The sequence below is a fragment of the Cupressus sempervirens genome, chromosome 8 (assembly GCF_028749045.1).
Source record: "Cupressus sempervirens isolate cs-2001-9-10 chromosome 8, ASM2874904v1, whole genome shotgun sequence".
NCBI classification, from domain to species: Eukaryota; Viridiplantae; Streptophyta; class Pinopsida; order Cupressales; family Cupressaceae; genus Cupressus; species Cupressus sempervirens.
In genome coordinates this window covers 83,514,240-83,534,418 of record NC_143125.1, presented here as the reverse complement: position 1 = coordinate 83,534,418, position 20,179 = coordinate 83,514,240, and the positions used below count along the sequence as shown (strand labels likewise).

Sequence of the window (20,179 nt, the reverse complement as noted above, 5' to 3'; positions counted from 1 at the left end):
GTCAATTTTTTCGGTGAACCTTCGTAGGTGAGTGAAGAGCTTATAGGCTAACCTATCGACTTTCTTGCATTTATGAAGCTCTTTTTAGAGCTTGTAGAGTGTGAGGTGGTCTAAATGAGCCATTTTAAAATGTTTGTCTAAAACCCCCAATAGTTGTTCGCCCTAAAATAGTACTTTTTGCACAAATGGACTAATCAACAACCAAGAAAACTAAAAAATGATAAACTATTAGTAGCCTAGATATGTGGTTGACTTTTAGTACATGTGTAGTCCATTTTTTTTTGGGGCTTTTTATGAGCGGTAATTGGGAGGAAAAGTACCAGTAAATGTGGCGATAATACAAGCATGGGCAACAACTAGCTCATTTCCCCTAATTGCCCATCACAGATGTACTAGTAGTCGATCATTTTTTAGCTTTCTTGATTGGTGATTGGCCCATTTGTGCACCACTATTGGGACGTTTCACAGGCTATTAGGACATTTAGCCACATGTACTAGCATTTTCAAGTGAGCAACTATTGGTATATGAACATAGCAAGTATCAGGCAAGTATTTTGAAGTGGCACTTTTAGACCACTTTGCACTCTATGATCCCTATAAAGAAATTCATGAATACCTAAAAGCCAAATCCTTAGTTTAAGCACTTCACTCACCTACAAAAGTACAAGAGTTAGTGTTTTACCCTGTTTAGTATATTCAATCGTTAAAACACGAACCACTATTAAGTTTTGATTACAAATGGTATTTGTTATCTTTCCTAATTAGCCCATAGACTTTCCCATTGAGGTTGCTTGCAACCGAGAATTGTCTCATGCAATCAAAAATTGTCTCTGACCCGAAATTACTTGTCAGAAAATAATTTTGTCGGTGAGAGTTTTTGTCTGCAAAGTTTCACGGCATTTCACTTTGTGACAATGCATTGAAGCCTCCTTCCGCCCGCTAAAGGACAGTTCAAAACGCCAACGTGTTCACTAGCTATCAGCAGCATGGAAAGTAGTTTATCAAACAGGGTAATCTGCAGTTTCCTTTGAGGTTGCCTGTAATCGGGAACTGTCTCACACATGCAAACCACTTTTATTCACCGGTTACCATCACTGTACACCATTGTCAGTCAAATCATTTTATTGATGAGTTGTATAGACAGGATGGGTCGTCACTCCTACCATTTACTTTCATAATGAAAAAAACTTACATTAACTTTCATACTGAGAAAAATCTTACAAAAATGTTAAAATTTATTTTTCATAATGAGTAAATCCTTACAAAAATCTTACGTTTACTTTTTATAATGAGAAAATCCGTACAAAAATATTGTCCACTGTGATCTGTGTCGGTGAAAATATATGTTATACAACCATCTCATCAACATTAATCTCACCATATAACATGTCTGTCACAAAGGGAAGCCCCTGGAAATTATGTAAAATAAATTTTCAAACTTCTTCACAGGCCCCAATTCATGGCTAGGCGAGGCATATTTCTTATCCTCTTTCCCTCAAGACTCGTCAGATTAATGCCACGAAATGAGAAATAAGAGATGAGCGCACAGAGTAAGTCCTTACCATGAGCCGCTGCAATCAAGGTCTTACAGAGCCGATCAACAAACGGAACAAGGAAACAGATGGATTATTATGTTATTGTGTGATCTACATAATTCCCACCACAAACCTCTACTAGTGGTATGCCACGTGTATCCTTTCAACATGCTTTTGTGTATTGATCAATTTTTAATTTTGAGTACTAGGTAAACATTAGTAATACATGTAAAAATCGAAGCAAATTCATTCATTTTACTTATTCTATAAGAAAAAATTATGCCACTTTTGTGACCAGTTTTGCTGAATGAAATAACCCCAACGGATTATCGATTCTTTAAGCACCAAAAATCTTAAACTTCAAGGGTTTGACATTTTGTCAAACAGTTAGCCAACAAGCTCTAATACCACTGAAATAACCCTGACAGGTTATTGCTTTCTCCAGCACCAAAAAACTCTTTATACTTCAGCTCTGATACCACTGTAATGACCCTAGCTATAAAGGTCACTAAATCCCAACAATGTACTGTGGCAATTCGTCAAATAGTTGGCAAATAGGCTCTGATACCACTGAGATAACCCCGACCAGATATTTGCCTCTTAAACACCAAAATACTAATATGACACTGGAGACTTACTTTTACTAAATAATTGAGTCTGTGCTATTCCGATTTTGAAGGCAAAACACATAGAATGGGCAAGCTAAGTATTTTCTTCATTTATTAATAACTATGAGATACTGATGTTACAATAACAAAAACATATAATAGATATGAAAAGCCAAGAGTTTGCTTGAATCTTCGAACCTTGTTTTGCTACCAATTATCATGGCATATTTGATCTTCAGAAGATGGGCAAGGTCGGAATAAATATCAAGTCCCTGAATATATGCTTGAGTTGTCCGGTTGGGCTGCTGTCACTGTTTTAACCCGCACAGAACCATCTCATGTTTAGCGGATGAGCAAAACAGATGGTAATCACAGTTATTTCCAACTGTCTGATAAAACACCTTATCGACACTTGTGACAAATCGCGCTTGCGACCTCCATCAAGACTATTGCCGCCGTCTCCCTTATCCGTATGTATTATCGGTCTGAGATTGCCGAGTGTTGGGAGCTGATGGTCGGGATTGAGCCTCAAGTATTCGACTACCAATTTACTCAAGTTTTGTGCAGATCCTCCGGTTACTAAATTTTCGTCTTTGCTCTCACCTTTGACCTTCCGCAAAGAACCAATACATACACTATGCGATGCAATATGACCACCCGATATAGTGCGCCTTTTCTCCAATGTGGATGCCGGACTAGCTGATTCCCAATCAGTTCGGCTCTGTTCAAGCAACACGACTTGCTAATCCTCCAATGTGTGCTTATTCCAATATAAAACGGCACCCGATTAATTCTTTTTCGCCTTCTGCTTGACCTTGAGAAATGTCTGCCACCTCTGTTTGCACTAACACTGCGTTATATATTCTGACCGGGGTCTACTCTTTGTTTCCGCTACTCCTTGCGACGCATCTTCAATCAACTCCTCGCATTGCATCTTTAATAATCAATGTGGATCGACCATGGTATATGTATACTTCCAGTGCGGCAGTCTCCGTCAAGTGATGACTGGAGTTTGTCTTTAATACAAATACCCACAAACTCTCCTATCCTGCGATGCCCTACTGCTCTTCAAAGGATAACAGAATTATTATGGAAAACTAGTTCTTACCTGCTTGGTAGAGTAGATTGTTGTTTATGATTTCCTTAAACCCTCAGACTGATCAATGAGTTACAAGTCTTCAATTCTGCAATGCTTGTGTAGGCGGCAATTAATTCCGCACTCGCTGATCCTTCCATAACTAGTGATGCAATAACCAACAAAATTGGTCTTAGACCCAAATTAATGCCCTGATGAAATGACTGAATGTCACCTCCAATCTGCAATAATTCGGATGATATTTCACACCCTCAAAATTGCGTACCGATTGAGAGTTATCGTTCCCAATGGCCAACTGTGACAATTGCCGAAACCCTAGGTTCCACAATGCACCTGTGATTGAATCACAACCTGAAAATCAAAGAGAGATAATCAACTGCCTGATTCGAATGGAGCCCCGGGGTGCCTATTTATTCTTTTCTCTCCATCCTCTCCAGAGACTTCTAGAACATTTTTGATCTTATCCCTTAAGTGACTTTATTAAATATTTTTATAATCCAAGTCACTTTATTAAATATAAAGTTATCTTTTAATATTTATTTATTTAATTAAAATAATTAATTAGTCGTCCTTAAAATATTCATTATTTTGGACAACCAGATTAATTAAATTAATTAAATCGAACTGTCACCAAAAATTGGGGACATGACACTGAACTTAAGTTGTATCTTTTTTAGAAAGCTTTCTATGGTTTCATCGTCTCCCCCAATGTATCCACATTGGTGTTGGGTGATGCGACTCGCTCCCCTGCTCACAGGTGGTTAATTATGTGGTATTCCATATTCACTAACAGTCATGGCTTTTGGTGCAACGGCAAATGGGCCCTACAATTGAGTATCTCTATTGTGCATGATATGCTTGATAATTTCATGTCTGATCTTGTCTAGTAGAAAAGATAGAGACACTTTACAGAATTCTCAACTATACTCTGTATCCTTGCAAACTTACTACATATCAAATATGCTTATGTCACGATTCCAGTGCAAATTAGAATATTAATGCAATTACGAAATCAAATTTTAGTTCATGTTCCAGTGTCCAAGCGAAGCAATGGAGGAGCTGCGCAAGTGCCAGCTCGATAGTGGAGAGGCCCAAGGAAATCCCAGGGCATCCTCTTCTTCTCGTTCAGAAAGGCAGCAGATCGAAGTCCTGACACTTACCTGTATTCAATGCACTCAACCTGTATTCCACCAATGCACTCTACCAACCTACTAAGCATGTCATCCACCCAAACTCTGCACTGAGCATACTCTGCTACATTTATAAATTGGATGTATTTGAAACAAATTAATAGAACTCATTTTTTAGCTTCTCCTGTGTCCATATTTTCAATTCTTCTATTTTCTCTCTACTTTCTCATTTTTGAGCATTAATCTGACCAAATTGGAGAGTAGTCCTAGGAGAAATATGCCTCACCATGGAAGACTCGCACCTGTAAATAACTACCTGATAATTCTCAGTGTTGGCGAGAATGGACATTTGCTAATTTTTCCCTGTTGGCAATATGTCCTGCAATAGTTTTAGAAGATCAGGATGCCTAACAAATATTTTCATTGCAGAAGATGTTAATTTTTATCCATCTCCGTCACAAAAGAGAATGCATTCATTCACTATTGGTGTCTTTGCAGATATGATCATTAGTATCACTAATACAAAGAAGGCAAAATCTCAAGCTCCAAAATTTCAAAAGACTCTCAACCATTTCTGTTGTGGCATGCATGTGCTTCATCAAACAATAATAGAAGATTACTGCTCATAGTAGACTACCAAAAACATTAAATAATTACATGTATGAAATAGCATGAATTTCTTTCACACACAATATGTATATTAAATTACAAATAAAATGAAAAATCTACATGATTTATTTCCTAAAATGCCAAAATAGTTTCAAAATAATCAAATGAATAAACAGTAATAGAAGATTACCAAAAACATTAACTAATCATATGTGTGAAATAACATGATTTTCTTTCATAGTAATGCTTTTGCACAATCTATATATTAAATTAAAAATAAAATGATATTTCTTTCCCAAAACTCGAAAATAGTTTGAGAATGAATGAATAAAAATGTGTATTTCATGCTACTCAACATGATTAAGAAGCCTTATTCCTTCTGTGAGAGTTGAAAAAACTCACCCAACAAGAACATAATATCTGTGAAAAAACTCCACATTACCTCCTAAGAACAGTGTAACCCTTGTTGCATTTCAGCAACATATTTTGTGGCATCATTTTGTTCGGAACGACTTCCAGTCAATACTATTTTGCAACTCAAATGCAACCCCTGGCCCATCTATACAACAAGTCCATTCCATGACATTCATATATTCATTTAGTATATATTTCGACCCTAAGCCACATGCCATATAAAAATATACATACACAATGTATATATACCAAAAAAACATATATACATGCCCTAGCCCATAGCCCTTAGGACACATCCCACAGACATAGAAAGAAGACTAAATAGAAAATAGACAAATTCTTTGTTGGATTCATCATAAATAAAATGTTGATTTTTAACATGTATGAGGAAGCACACCTTAATGTCTTCAGAGCTCTGGTGTAGAATCACAATAGTAACAAGAAGCAAATTTATAACAATAGAGAAAATAAAAATAAACAAATGTAATAATACAGTTATGTATAGAGGACAAAGAATGCTCTATTCAGAGTAGAGTTAAAAAACTAACTTTATTGCAGCAACTCTATCATGACTTAATACAAATTACATCATTTCTGATTTTTGAACAACATGTGTATGCTCGTAAATTCTTGTAAGATTAACTACAAAAAAATCTAAGAGATTAACTTTCTAAAAATGGAAATCTTTTATTAACCTAGCATAGAAACATTGCATTAGCGTCCATGATAAATGGCTACATGAATCTCAAGTAAATGCAACAAATTTATTATATCTGAATCTAAAATCTGTTTGATTAAGGATAACGAAAAAGCAAAGATCTAAGAGTTCCTAAAATCATGAAATGCATGATAATGAATTCTCCAATCAATATTGAAGTTGCGTGATATCTATTATCTCATTGAAGAGCAACATCGATCTTCATCTGGTTGGTGCTTTCAATGCATGAATGTAGCGATTGTATAGAATGCCATCAGAGAATAACTTGTTCTCTATTGAACATAGTGAGAATTCCTTATAAATCAAAGTGTCATATAGTCGGTAATCAAAATGCAGAAGGAAGATATGAACGCCATTTATTTGGTGCCTACATTGAAGTTTGGGATTTCGTCCACTTGTTAAAGATGTTGTCAATTTTTGGTAGCATCTTCCAGTCTACCTATTTTCGTCCTGCTACTCATGATTTCTAAAAATTATAACTTTTCATAAAGGTAAGTTTTTTTCCTTCCTTTTTCATCTGCATTTGAACACAAATAATTATCAAATTTTCAAACAAGGAATTCTCAAATAATTCTCAATATTTAAACAATGTTTCTAAATTGATATATGGTGATACAAGGAATTGCTTAACTTGAAAATCTTATCTTATTAGCGGCATACCCAACACACTAAAATATTCAATGCACAATAGAATCATTCCACTCCTTGTTCTTGCTCCAACATACATCATGCATTTCAATATCCATGGTTCAATCATACATGTGACTCTCAAAATTCCAATTAGAGAAATGAAACCACTATAGTGACAAGCATTGACAAAATTCCAAGAAGACATGAAAAATATTCAATACATTTTAATATATGAAATGAGATTTATAGATCCCAAAAAACTACTAAAGATTGACATTTGTTTGCTACAAGTGAACACATATCACTCCACAATAGAAAAATGTTGAAAGAACTAAATGTCTCTATTGCACTTTGTACAACAATCAATGCACGTTGTAGGCTTAAAGAATCCTCTTGCAGTGACCAGCTACACATAGAGGTCTTGTTATAGGAATTCATTATGTAATGCTTACTACAAACCATCTCTTAGAAGCATTTTAGAGAAAAGTTAAAATTATTTATGTTTCCACTGTTTGCACTCATATTTATCAAAGCATATCCGACCTCTGGCATTCATATCTACCAAAGCATATTCAACTTTTATTAAGAAAAAATATTTACAATTGTAGTATTTGACAAAAGGTCAACTTCTATTATGCTTTGATGAATTTCTATGCATGTTTATACCTTGTTTGAGGCTTTTTCTTTTGTCATCTAGGCATGACGTTGGAAAAGGTCATTTAACCAAAATACAACCAAGGAAAGATATCCTCGGTATTATCTTTGATAATTCAACCACTTTAACAAAATGTAAAAGCTCCATTCACATTATTAGAAATAAAGAAGAATATCTTCTTGCACTTGATCTTGCACAAAGCTCGTCTATGTTAAGATACTTTCATACCAACTTTTAAAGTACTACAGTTTAATTTTCATCCTTCCTTCAAGTCAATCTTGTTTTGCTTATCAAGTATTCCATCACTTTCTTATCAAGTATTACATTACTTTCTTCTAAACATTGATACTTGTTGATCACAAAGATGATACAAAGAAGAATTACTACTTAGCTTCAGTGACTATTTAATTACTACAATTTAATTTTTTTCAATCATTGAATAAAATCTTCTTCTTTTTTCCTTCTCAAGTATTCAGTTGTTTCTCTTCTATAGAATGTCACTTGTTGATCACAAAGAGGGTACAAAGAAGAATTATACTTACATATAGATCTATTTTTTTGTTCCGTGTAATTCAATGCCATGATTTCTTATGGTGACATAAATAAAATACAACATTATACTATTGTAAATTTAATTATTCCATAAAGAAAATGGTTGTGCAATTATACACTTCTATAATGCAACAAGTTCAGACATCATCAAACCGTCACTTTAATATGATTCTTTCAATTATACAAAGTTGCACATTTATACTTTCCAATAAAAAACCTAATTATACAAAGTTGCACATTTATACTTTCCAATAAAAAACCTATTAGCGTACCCTTGCACCTCCTTTTGGTTGCAAGCGCTAGTATAGTATAAACATTTAATTTCAAAATGGTGAAGATAAATTGCACCTTTTTTGTTATACAATATTTAAAACTTGTCTTTCAAGTTAAAAAATAAAAAATTCCCATCATTGCAAAAAATGGGCAAGCAAGGGGTAAGTTTCGTCAATCACGTTAATGTGCTGAGATCATCGATTTTACACGTCAAACTTCTACTAGTCCACCTTTGTATCGCCTCTGACACGTGTATTCCACCCATTAAAGTACCCAATTAGTGTCCACTTTATATAAGAATCCTTGCGTAACACTTCCACCGACACTCATAATTATTTCATATGGGCAATATATTGTACTGCCACAACAAATTCGCTGGCTTTTAAAATTAAATATTATTGTACATGCGACTTCCAGAGAGAGCTTTAAGATTAACAGACAAGAAGCATACGTACAGTCTGTAAATTAAATTAAGTATATTCCATACACTGCAGATCTTTTGGGCCAGAAAAAAAGAGCGAATAAATAAATAAGCAGCAATAAAATGGCCGGTGTGCATTGCTCCACGCATGATTCTCCATTGTCCTAAAACTATTTACAGAGCATGGAAAGATAAAACCGAGTGTTTTATGGTAAGAATCGATCGGTAAGAGCACAACATAACGAATAGAAAGAATGGTGGTGATTAAGATAATGATCTTCACATAATGATAATGATAATTCTCAATTATTTCATGGCAGCTCTCTCTGTACTGTCATTGTCGAGTATGAGTAAGCTGAGGCCCAATTTTCTGTAGCTCGAATTTTTTAATGGATCCTGCAACGCCTTTTAGGGTTCCATCAAATGTGTACGGGATTCCATCGACCCATGTGATGTTGTTTTTCATGGAGGGCTTCACAAACTGCCTGCACGGCTCGGCTCTGCTAGAAATGGTGCCATGGTAATGGTAATACCGGATTTTGCCCACTGTCTGGTGCTGTGACTGGCCTATGATGTTCTCTGACATGTGGACTCCTGTAGCGTAGGCATTTCTGGCCTGGATGGCATATTTTCTATCCCTTCTAATGCCCTTCTTCACGTCCTTGAATACCAGCTTCTCTATTCCCCAGTCTCTGCACAGCACAACAGAAATCATCAGATATGATGTCCAGATTAGTCGTCAGATTCTAAGAGTAGTAGGAGTGTTGTAAGCAAAAACCCAAATGAAATTAAGGATAAAATACACCTTTTTTCCAATGTGGTCCACTTCTAAATTCAAATCCAACAAGAATTTCACTCAGTTGTAGCGAAGGGACTCAGGAACCATTAGAAGGTCCAATAATAACCGTGATAGAGTCTTGTATAAATATTTTCAATAGTTGATCGCACATATGTTGTAATAGTTGATTATTTTTTAATTTTTGGGTTGGCGATTGACTAATTTGTGTACTATTACTGGAACATTTCATTACTATTGGGACAGTTAATCACAAATACTAGTGTTTTTTGGTGAGCGACTACTACAGAACATAACAGGCATTGGGCAAGTGTTTTTAAATGACATTTTTCAATCACTTTGCACTCCACCGCCTCTACATAGAAATCCGTAAATGTCAATTGTGGAAACCTTACCTTTAAGCTCTTGAATCATCTCCGAAAGTACACTGATAAATCGACACAATTTAACTTACAATTTAAAAGATCTAGATACACTTACAATTTAAAAGATCTAGATACACGAAATTAGCCTGGATGACTAGTGAAACTTTTCCCTACTCAAAGTGGCTCTCCTGCCGATATAAAATGCAGAACATTCGATAAGTGGACATTCGGTAAGTGGCCATGGAGAATTGAAACGCATTATGTGGGTAAAAAGAAGTACTGAATTTAAGTTGTCTCTAACTCTTCAGAAAGCACTATAGGGTAAAGATGAGGTACAGACTTTCCATTAGTTTGTGGCCTGTACAGCAGACTTCATCTGGTTAAGAATGAAATCCGTGCAGAATTTAAACCTCTGTACAGATTCCAAACACCCACTGACGTAATCACAGAGAGTATCCAAACAAAAGTGTCCATGGCAATTGGATCTTAACAAATCTAGTCATAAAATCTTGAACATCACTTCTACGAGTAGAAAAAAAATATTTGTCTAGCAATTAATGAATAACAGTATTAGTCCATTCAAGTCGGTGATCTGCCATTAAGATGGGAATGATTGCAAACCTCACATCAAGCTGTGTACCATTGCAAACAATGGAATTTGAGTGTAACACTTGTGAATAAAGCCTGAAAAGGAAATACAGTTTTTGAACTTTGTTAAGTAGAGACCCTAAACTTCAGTATTTGAGGTTTCGATTCCAATCAGGTCCACTGAAAACAAAAATAAACAAGAGTATATTGCAGGATCTCAACAGCAAGCTTACAAACCCAACAAGCCAGCTGCTACAACTGAGCCACAGCCATCAGACTTAAGCTACTCCATCTACCTACATATTAGCATTGCAAATCTACTTCCCTCTGAACAAAAGTACTCTGGTATTATGGGAAAACTTGTAAACCTTCCTGTTTGAAAGCTCCTAGATATTAACTAAATTCACAGTGTCTTCTTCTGAAGTGCTCCTGCTCTATATAGTGGACTGGTAAAAACTAATGTTCATCACTCTTGACTATCAAAACGGAGAAGGGTTGATTGCAGAACCATAACACATGAATCATAACTTGTCAATGAAAATTCAGGCGCCCATGTTTTACCCAAGCTCAATTCACATCGACACAAAGCAGAGCAAATCAAAATCTATTGCAATCATCTGAAGCAAAGTACATCCCAAAAAATGTTCAGTTATTCCCAAAACGGAAATCCCTCACCCTAACAAAAAGAGGCAAGTTCTCTGAAGTTATATCCAGTTAATCCCAAAAATCTAAAGAGAGGAGTTCTCGTAATTTACCTGTACAAAGGCCTCGAATCATTGCGCTCCAGGCAGAGCTTATTTGACATGGGATACTGCTCAATGGTGAACTGAGTATAATTCTCAAACTGCTTAACCACGGACCCTATACTCTTCCCCCGAGGAACATACATAAACTCATCCACATCAAAATAGAATGTCCAATTCGCCAAGAACTTATATCTGTGCAAACAATCGTTCACAATCAAGAACTGGTTATGGTAATACCCATCAAACCGTTCCTGCGCTCTGATATCCTGCAATGTCACACGCCCAGCTGCGATCCATGGCTCAAGAACTTTCCTAACCTCCTCGTGAACTCCTCCGGCATCATGAAAAACAAAGTGGGATTTTTCCCCAAAGAATTTAGCATGGTAAGCCATCCACTCCCTCATTCTCTGAGGGCTTAGATTACCATACAAAGAAGACCCGCAGTAGAGATAATCATAGCGAGGCGGCTCCGTGAAAATACTGGCATCATAACTATTTTCCTTCTCAGAGAGAGCCACAATTCGCTCAGGGTGCTCCAAATCCTCGCCATTGTTGGCATAGAGAACAAGCTGCCCACCAAAGCCATCAGCACCTACAGGTTCCGAAAAGGTACAGTTAACCACTACAACGGTATAAACCCTGCCATAGCCCCAATCAGGCAGCATCTTATAAGTCTTCCCCTTCACAGGTCTCAGGTTCGAATCCCCGGGGATCCATTCACATTCAAACCCAGGCTTCCCATAAACATGAAGCGGCTTAGAGGCCAGTCCAGCCACAGCAAAAGTACTCTCACCGCCTCTGTATGCCCCCATCTGGATGAATATGTATGCAGCATTGCCATAAGGTTTAAATACCCTCTTATCCCCATTCTTTTCCTCCTCCTCCTTCGTTTCAACACTGACATTAGCATTCACGGTGACATTACTCAAATCATTCACCGTGACATTGCTCAAATTATTCAATGTGACATTCCCTAAAGCCGTAACATTACTCGGCTCTAGGGCTTGTTTTAGTCCTTTTGATCTGATATCCAGACTATAAGCCCTAATATCTGACGACCCTTCCTGAAGAAAGGTCTGTGCCAGTTTATCACATGATCTACTGCCAAATCCGAACCCACCAAACGGCAAGAACTGGCCCGTGATGAGCATCACTCCCATAACTAAAATTGTCCCCATCAAAACTTTGGTCTCCATACAGTTGGGCAAAATACCAGTAGAAATCCCCCCGCTGTCCTTCTCTTTATCCTTTCCACTACCCATTTCACCAAAACGGCTCAACAAACACTAGATCTCCAAAGGACGAAAGAAAAAAAGACGCTCAAAAGGAAGCTTGAAATTCAATGCACATTTCCAAAAGACAACAAACTTGTTTCTTTCTCTCAGTGAGAAAGTGAGTCTGAGACTGAAAGAGACCCAATTGTTAAAGAAACTTCTGGTTTGACAAGAGACCCAATTGAATTGAACCGCTTTCTTTCAAAACACTTATTCACTACGCGTGGATTGTTCTTGCTTACACACTTGGGAAAGAAGCTTGAAAAGGCCACTCAGAACTTTTCAAGCTTAAATTTGCAGGTAATACTTGTAATTCTTCTTCTTCTTCTCTTCTTCTTGATTTGATTCAGAGGTGGCGCTCTTCTAACTTTTTGCGGACTATATATATTAGTGCCTGGCTTCGGGCCAGCTGGGCGGATGGGCAAAAGCCGGTCAAGACTAGGTTGGAAACACGTTTTTGTCGGTCAGACCAACCTGACGGGCCGGTCCCAGCGTCGTCTTGTTAAAAAATTTTGTTTCCTCTTTTCCCCTTCTAAACTACCTAATGATTATTTCCTCGTTACCAAGAATCTAAGGAAAGAATGGGAAAATGGCGGAAATGGCGACAACTCAATTTAATCGGGCTAAATGTGAGAGTAATATGAAAGCAAGGTTGGGTACTTCGAATTCTTAGAAATTTAGAATACATGGACGCATGTATTATATTTTTGAGTAGTGTAGTTTATTAGCTTTTTGAGAAGGGTGAACATTAAGCCAGGGAGTTTTTCCACCGACTACTGGTTTGAGGACACGTTCTCCTTGTTTTGAGGAGCGATTGGTTGGATGTTTAGATTTATTATACAACAATTATTATGTCTTGAATGTGAAGTTGAATGGTTCTTTACAAAAATTAAGTGTTATTTGATACGAAATCTTGTTCATTACAAGTGTAAATTAGTTTTCTGGAATTTGATTGTGTAGAATGTTTATCATCAACATTTTGGATCACACAAAATGATTCATTATCAGGGTGAAGGAGAGTGTTAGAGAGTAGAAAAAATAATAATAAGTTGAAATAATAATACTACTCTCCTTCATCCTAATGATAGATCATTGTGTGTGATCCAAAATGTTGATGATAATTTTTTTTACACAATCTAATCCCATAATTTTGTTTTGCACTCTTAATGAACCTCCCAGGGATCCAGTTTTATTGAGTGATAGACTTGGATATAGAAAGGGACGGGACCGAGATTGTGCCCTAAACAAATTTTGTGGGGGGAATGGATACTCCTCGGTCCTTTGACTAGAGGATTGGGAGAGTGCCCTAAGAAAAATTGACTTCAATAGATACCCCTTAGTCCATTGCTCTTAGTTGAAAAGGGTTGGGATAGTACCTCAAGTGAATCTGGATAAAAATTCATTCCCCTTAGTACTTGGCTCATAGTTGAAAAGGTGAGACCATGCCCTAAGTGAATTTGGTGGGTATAAATACCTCTCATGCTTGGCTCTTAGTCAAAGAAGGTTGTGATCATGCCCCGAGCAATTGGTGGGAATGGATACTCCTCGATCCTTGATTCTTAGTCAAAGTGAGATGGGATCGTGCCTTGAGTGAATTTGGTAGGAGCAAATATACCTCAATAGTTTTTTTCTTGGCAAAAAAGGGTTGGAATCGCGCCTTGAGAAAATTTTGTTAAGTATAGTATTCCTTATTCCTCGACTTTTAGTAGAAGACTAGGATCGTGCCCCAAGTGAATTTGACAAAAAATGATACTCCTCGAACCTTAATTCTCAGTTGAAGAGATCTCACAAAAAGCTTGTGTTCTCATATCATTTTTCGAGCTATTGATCTAAGATATCAATTCAATAATATTTAATCATTCTATTTATTTAATTAGTGGCTTCTAATAAAATTTACATGTAACTTGATTTCAATTATTTTTATTTTGAGTCCCTTTTACTCAATGTTCTTAAAAATTCAAATATATTGTATGTAGATTTTTTATAAAAATAGTTTATGAGATCTTTTTAAAAAATTATTTAATTAAAGGATGACATCTTTTTCTTTTATTGATTTGAGAAGTCAATTAAATCATATTAATAAATTGTTTAATAAACTTACTAGATTTTTAAAAGATCTGCATGTTACTTAATTCGACATTTTTATTCAACAACTTGCGTCATCTTTACTTAATCTAAGAGATCCATTTAAATTATACACAGTTTGTTTATGTATATTATATGCATGCACATTTTTAATACTGAGGAATTAAATAAAGCAAACTTTATACAAGAATTTGATGTTAGTTTATGTCTAGTGCTAAAATAATGCTCTAATGAACATGGAAGTAAAACTTTATGGATGTCAAGAATTATTAAATCTTATGATTAAAGGATCGCATTTTTTTGTTCATTACTTTGAAAGGTCATTTGAATTATATTAATAATTTTTTTGAATAAAACTATTAGCTATTAATAATAAGTTTTACATATTAATTGACTTTATTCTTTATTCTTTTATTAAAAAAATTGCAACCTCTTTACTTAATGCTCTAAGAAGTCAATTAGAGTATACATGGAAACTCTTCAAAATATTATGAACTCCTAACACAAATAAATATATAGAAATTGCCCTCAACAAAACACATACATGCTTAGACTAGTAATAGGTGATATAGACTTTTATAAATGATAAAGAAAAGCACAATACTTCAACTTCATCCCTTGTGACTAAATATCCTATTATAAACTATACTCAATGAATTTTGTACCATAAAATATACCGAATGATTCATTCCTATGCTCTTAATTATTAGCCTTAAGACCATAACACTTGGGGACTATTAAAAGATATCTTGTTAAAACTATTGCATAATAAGGTAAATGTATAAAGAATATCTCAGCGTGTTTTTACAACGAGGCCTCGAAATATGACCTTCCTCACTATAAATTATAAAAGTAATATAGATGTGGCCTTCCTCACTATCCGCTAATTAAATATAATAATAATAAAATTCGTCCTTTTCAGTAAAAAAATCAACACGACCATGCGACTACAACCTAATCAATAAAGTTAATAATAATCATTATTCTCATTTCTCGTGATCATTTGATTCTTAATTTGTATTCCTCTTAATCCCGACAATTTAAAATCGATAAACTTTGCCTTCCTATCATTGCAATTATTAGTATTATTATTATTACCAATTTTGTATTCTAAAATTATTCAAGAATGTTTCCCTTCGCTTTCCTTCCCGCGTTCCACACGCACTGTATTGCACATGTGCGTCCTAGGAATATGCAATGATTTCCATTAAACTAATATAAACTAGTATACATAGTGAAGTTAGTAAACTATATAAGGTGTTGGATACATAGTGAAGTTAATATGCAATTATTTCTCTCAAAGTATAGAACTATTGGATACAATGCAAGTGAAGTTTGTTAAGAGTAGGAGAGAAGAATAAGTCTATTTCTATTATAGTGATGATTATTTAATTTTATTTCCAAAGTCTAAATTGTTATATTTGGTGTCCTCGTAGTGGGAATCAAACTAACTAGGGTGGTGGGTGTAGTGGGAAAAGGACAATAGGGATTGGTCAAGAGGAGTGTTAGGTTTGTTATGGGAATTCAAACGGTTTTGGTAGGTTATACATCACTTTACCTTGTGTTCCAAGGGGCTGAAATATGTCCTTGAATAAGTTAAAAGTCTCCTCAGCGCCTCACATAAAAGTCTGAAATCTTAGTGTAATCTAGAGTGAAATTGCTATGTAATCAACAGGAATAGGACATGTTGTTAAGGGTTCCCACAAGGTGGGGTAAGAGTTGTCAAGTCAGTTACTTGTCCTTCTCATGCAATGAATGAGCTCTGAACTAGCAGTTTTTTTGTGTATAATTTTATATTATATATATAGTACCTTTATCTACTTTTTCAATTGTCTTTTTAGAAAGGTATTTTTATGATAGATTTATAGTTTAGATAAATTAGAAAATCATAATTTGTTATCTAGTTCTATATTCTTAGATTTCCATCTTTTTAGAGTATACATTTCTCATTTGTATTGCTTTTTTCTAATATGTTTAGTTGATTTTATTTTTTTTCATAATCTTTTGTTTGTTTTAGATTTAATATTGGTATGCGTTTAATCTTTATTTTTGTTTTCAAGATTCTTATCTTGAGAGAACTCTCGTTGCATTGTATTCCTAATAATTAGTATGTCATGGATGTTTTTAATAAAAAAAATTATTCAATTTATATTAATTTGAGGTTTATTAGTTTAATCATTTGTTAATATTTTGTTTAAGACAAAAATAGGTTTTGAAGGGACTTGAAACCCTTTATAATAGTATCACATAAGCTATGCCAAAAATACCCAACAACATAGAATAGATCAAAAAAGACAACATGACAAGAGCAGAACACACAAAAAGGACACCAACCCAACACCTACAAAAAATATAGCAAAACACCAACAAAAGAGCACTACAATTCTACCAACAAAAGAAATTACACTATAAATTCTTTAACATCTAAATGACTTCAACTTCAAGTTGATTTATCTTCTGGGGCACCTCCTTCAAATTCCATAATATTTTGAGGCAAACTTGTAGTCATCTTCTTTGTGCTAGCACTCGTCCTTTTGTTCCAACTTGATTTAAACATTATTTGTGAATGTTGACTTTTTGAAATTTAAATGAATTAATTTTGTTTGGGGTAAATTTTTTAATGTTGTGTTTTCAAAGTCTCAAAGTTTGTAATGGTGATAAATGCACTTTCAATGTACTTTTCAATTTCTTGTATTTAATTTAGGGTCATGTTCTAATTCAAAAAGAGAGAGTACAAATGACACATTCTCCTTTCAAAAGATGAATCTACATACCTACCATTTTTCTATATTGTATTAATACAAGTAGAAGAATACAATGAAGGAGGGCATTTCATGTACAGACAAGAAAAATGGATGATACACGCAACAAAACAATACAAGAGAATAATAACCTTTTGCATTAGACTACAACTACCATAAGATCACCAAGGGTACCAAAAATAAATTACAACAAAATATTGTAGCTATATTATATACTTGAAAAATATTTAAAGTTGTTTGGAACAAGTGATTTCTCTTTTCTAGTGCTAAAAAAACTGTAATAATGTAATTCAATTAATAACTAAATTTTTTATTATCTGTAGTAACCCCTTATAAGTAAAAGAAAAGAGAGACATTTTGAAACATGACATCAGAGTGTAACTTGAAAATTAATTGTTTATTAGTTGATTAACTAGTCTAAAAACATTTACACACACTTACCTTTCCATTTATTAAGCAAAAAAAACTATCTTATAATTAGATATAAAATTATTACTAACATCAATAATTAACTTTTATTCCATCTCAAAGAAAATTAGAAAAATATGAGAAAATGCTACAAAAGAACATTCCATTGTTTTTGGCTATAGAATAGTCCCAAGATATATGTATTAAATGTTAACCATGCTCGAAAAAAAGCATTTACCAAAGGTAGTCATGAATTACAATCTATCTTCAATCAACTATTTGTAATGTGAGGATTTCCATGCTAAAATCTTAAAATTATCTTCAACTTTAGACACCAAAATTTCTCACTAAAATACCTCTTCTTCCTTTCACAGAACTAACATCTCTATTTCTTATTTAATCTAGGATTGAGTGAAAAACTAATAACAAGTTTTAAATATATATTTTTAAGAGGGAACTACCAAATTATATTTAGATAACCAAAACCACTCTATGGTGAAATTGCATTGTTAGGGGGTATGATGTTTCGAAACAATGTCCATTAGCACTAACACTTTCATAAAAGTAATAATTCTTTCAAATATATTGTTTGATCTAACAATTTATTTATAATATTTTCTAGAAAATCCACTCAAAATACTTGAAATCGTGAACTTCATTAAAGTGATTAATTCCTAACTTGAAACTATAATAACCATGCTTAAAAAAGAAAAAATAAGAGACTAACCATGATATGACAACTACCTATTCCAATATATAGAGGAATTTTCAACATTGCACCCATGTTGTAAGGTGGCATCTTGTTGTGATGTGGAGCCTAATAAAATTCAGAGGTTGAGTTTTCCCACTTTATTTCATGTTTGTTTCCCCTAGATTATTTGTACGGGGGTTTGGGGGCAACACCCTTGAAAGCTCAGCCGACTTTATTATTGTAAAAGGCGTCGACTACTATTTTTCTTTTGGACAACTTATTCTAGCCCTAATTTTGTAAGCAACATAAATCTTGTATAGAATGGCTTAGGATTAATGATTTCATAATGTATGATGAGATTGTAGCTCTTGTAGTAGTATTGAGCTATAAGGGATTGCAGATTGTAATTAGGTTGTAATCACTGGATAATAAGAATATTTGACTCACTCTTGATGGGCATAGCCCAGGGATTGGGCAAACCACGTTTAATCTTTCTATCTTTTGTTCTCTTCTATGTGATTTATTATTTTCTGATATTGGTTATATTTGCATGTAATTTTTATTTTTTGTCTCATTAATCCTAACATGTCTTTGAAACATAAGAACCTCCTAGTAAACTACATCAAGCCTTCTATATGGATTGATAAAATGAGAAAGAAGAATGTTTTCCATCCATCTAATAGCCTACTCTCTTTCTTTAATAGTAGCAAGACTAATACAATGACAATTAAGATTTCTTCATGTATATTGACCTAAAGATTACACTAACTATCCATTTGGTAGTTAAACCAATCCTTTCATCTTAGGGCCCCAGAGACCCAAACCACCTTTAGCTTTGGGTTGAATACATTATATCGAAGAGGAAGATATAACTAGCTTTACTTTTTGAATTTGACCATAAATATTGGTGAATACACTAAGATTAAACATTTTTTTATGATTTTAATTAAGTGTATAGGAGGAATTATTTGGTCTATTATACTTATTCATTTTATTCTTTGCATATAATAATTAACCCATGAGGCATTCTAATACTAAGAATTGCATACTGACATGCTCATTTTCCTATATTTTGGACAAACTTTGATCAAAGTGCCTAAATGAAATAAAAAGTTTATAGATCTTAGCATATTCTTTTGCAAATTTCACTCATGGGATTACCATTACAATTGTTTGTTGCTACAACATACTCTGCCTTAGCCATACTTTGTGAAATACAATCTTCTTTCTTTCTCATCCAAGAAACCAATCTACCTCCAAGAAAAAATTCTCCACCACTGGTGCTCTTTCTATTGTCCATACTATCTACCCAATCTAAATCAGTATATGCACATAGAGTGAAGTCACTCGATCTATCATACCAAATTCCATAGTTAGATTTTCCTTTCAAATATTTGAATATCCTCTTTATTTCTACATAATGATACTCTTTAGGGTCATCTTGAAATATAATGGCAATCTCAACTATATTTTCTATATCTGGTCTAGTGTGATTCAGATATTACAAACCTCCAATCATGGACCTATATTTTTTTTGCTCAACTATAGGTGTCTCATCTTTGCTAGATAAATTGTGACTAGTTATTATAGGTGTACCAACGGGCTTACAATTTTCCAATCTAAGTCTATTCAACAGGTCTTTCAAGTACTTGTCTTGTGAAATGAAAATGCAATCACTATTCTACACAATTTGCAATTCTAGGAAAAATTTCATTTCTCCTATCATGCTAATCTCAAACTCATTCTTCATTTCTTTAGCAAACTTATCACTTGCTTCATCATTACCTCCAAATATTATGTCATCAACAAATATTACTATTATC

The 20,179-nt window shown here is 34.3% G+C and overlaps 1 protein-coding gene and 1 long non-coding RNA gene across 2 annotated transcripts; one reads left to right on the top strand and one right to left on the bottom strand.

Moving 5' to 3' along the window:
- The first annotated feature begins 1,402 nt into the window (after nucleotides 1–1,402).
- LOC149541736 (uncharacterized) lies at nucleotides 1,403–4,549 on the top strand. Its single transcript, XR_016355156.1, has 2 exons — nucleotides 1,403–1,679; nucleotides 4,263–4,549. It is a non-coding gene; the product is annotated as an uncharacterized LOC149541736 (long non-coding RNA).
- A 4,108-nt stretch (nucleotides 4,550–8,657) lies between these two features.
- On the bottom strand, nucleotides 8,658–12,767 carry LOC149541735 (galactan beta-1,4-galactosyltransferase GALS1-like). The gene is made up of 2 exons (XM_089796862.1): nucleotides 11,146–12,767; nucleotides 8,658–9,333 (listed from the first exon to the last, which is right to left on the bottom strand). The coding sequence occupies exons 1-2, from the start codon at nucleotides 12,396–12,398 to the stop codon at nucleotides 8,976–8,978; spliced, it is 1,611 nt and encodes a 536-aa protein (XP_089652988.1). The 5' UTR covers nucleotides 12,399–12,767; the 3' UTR covers nucleotides 8,658–8,975.
- Nucleotides 12,768–20,179: the final 7,412 nt, after the last annotated feature.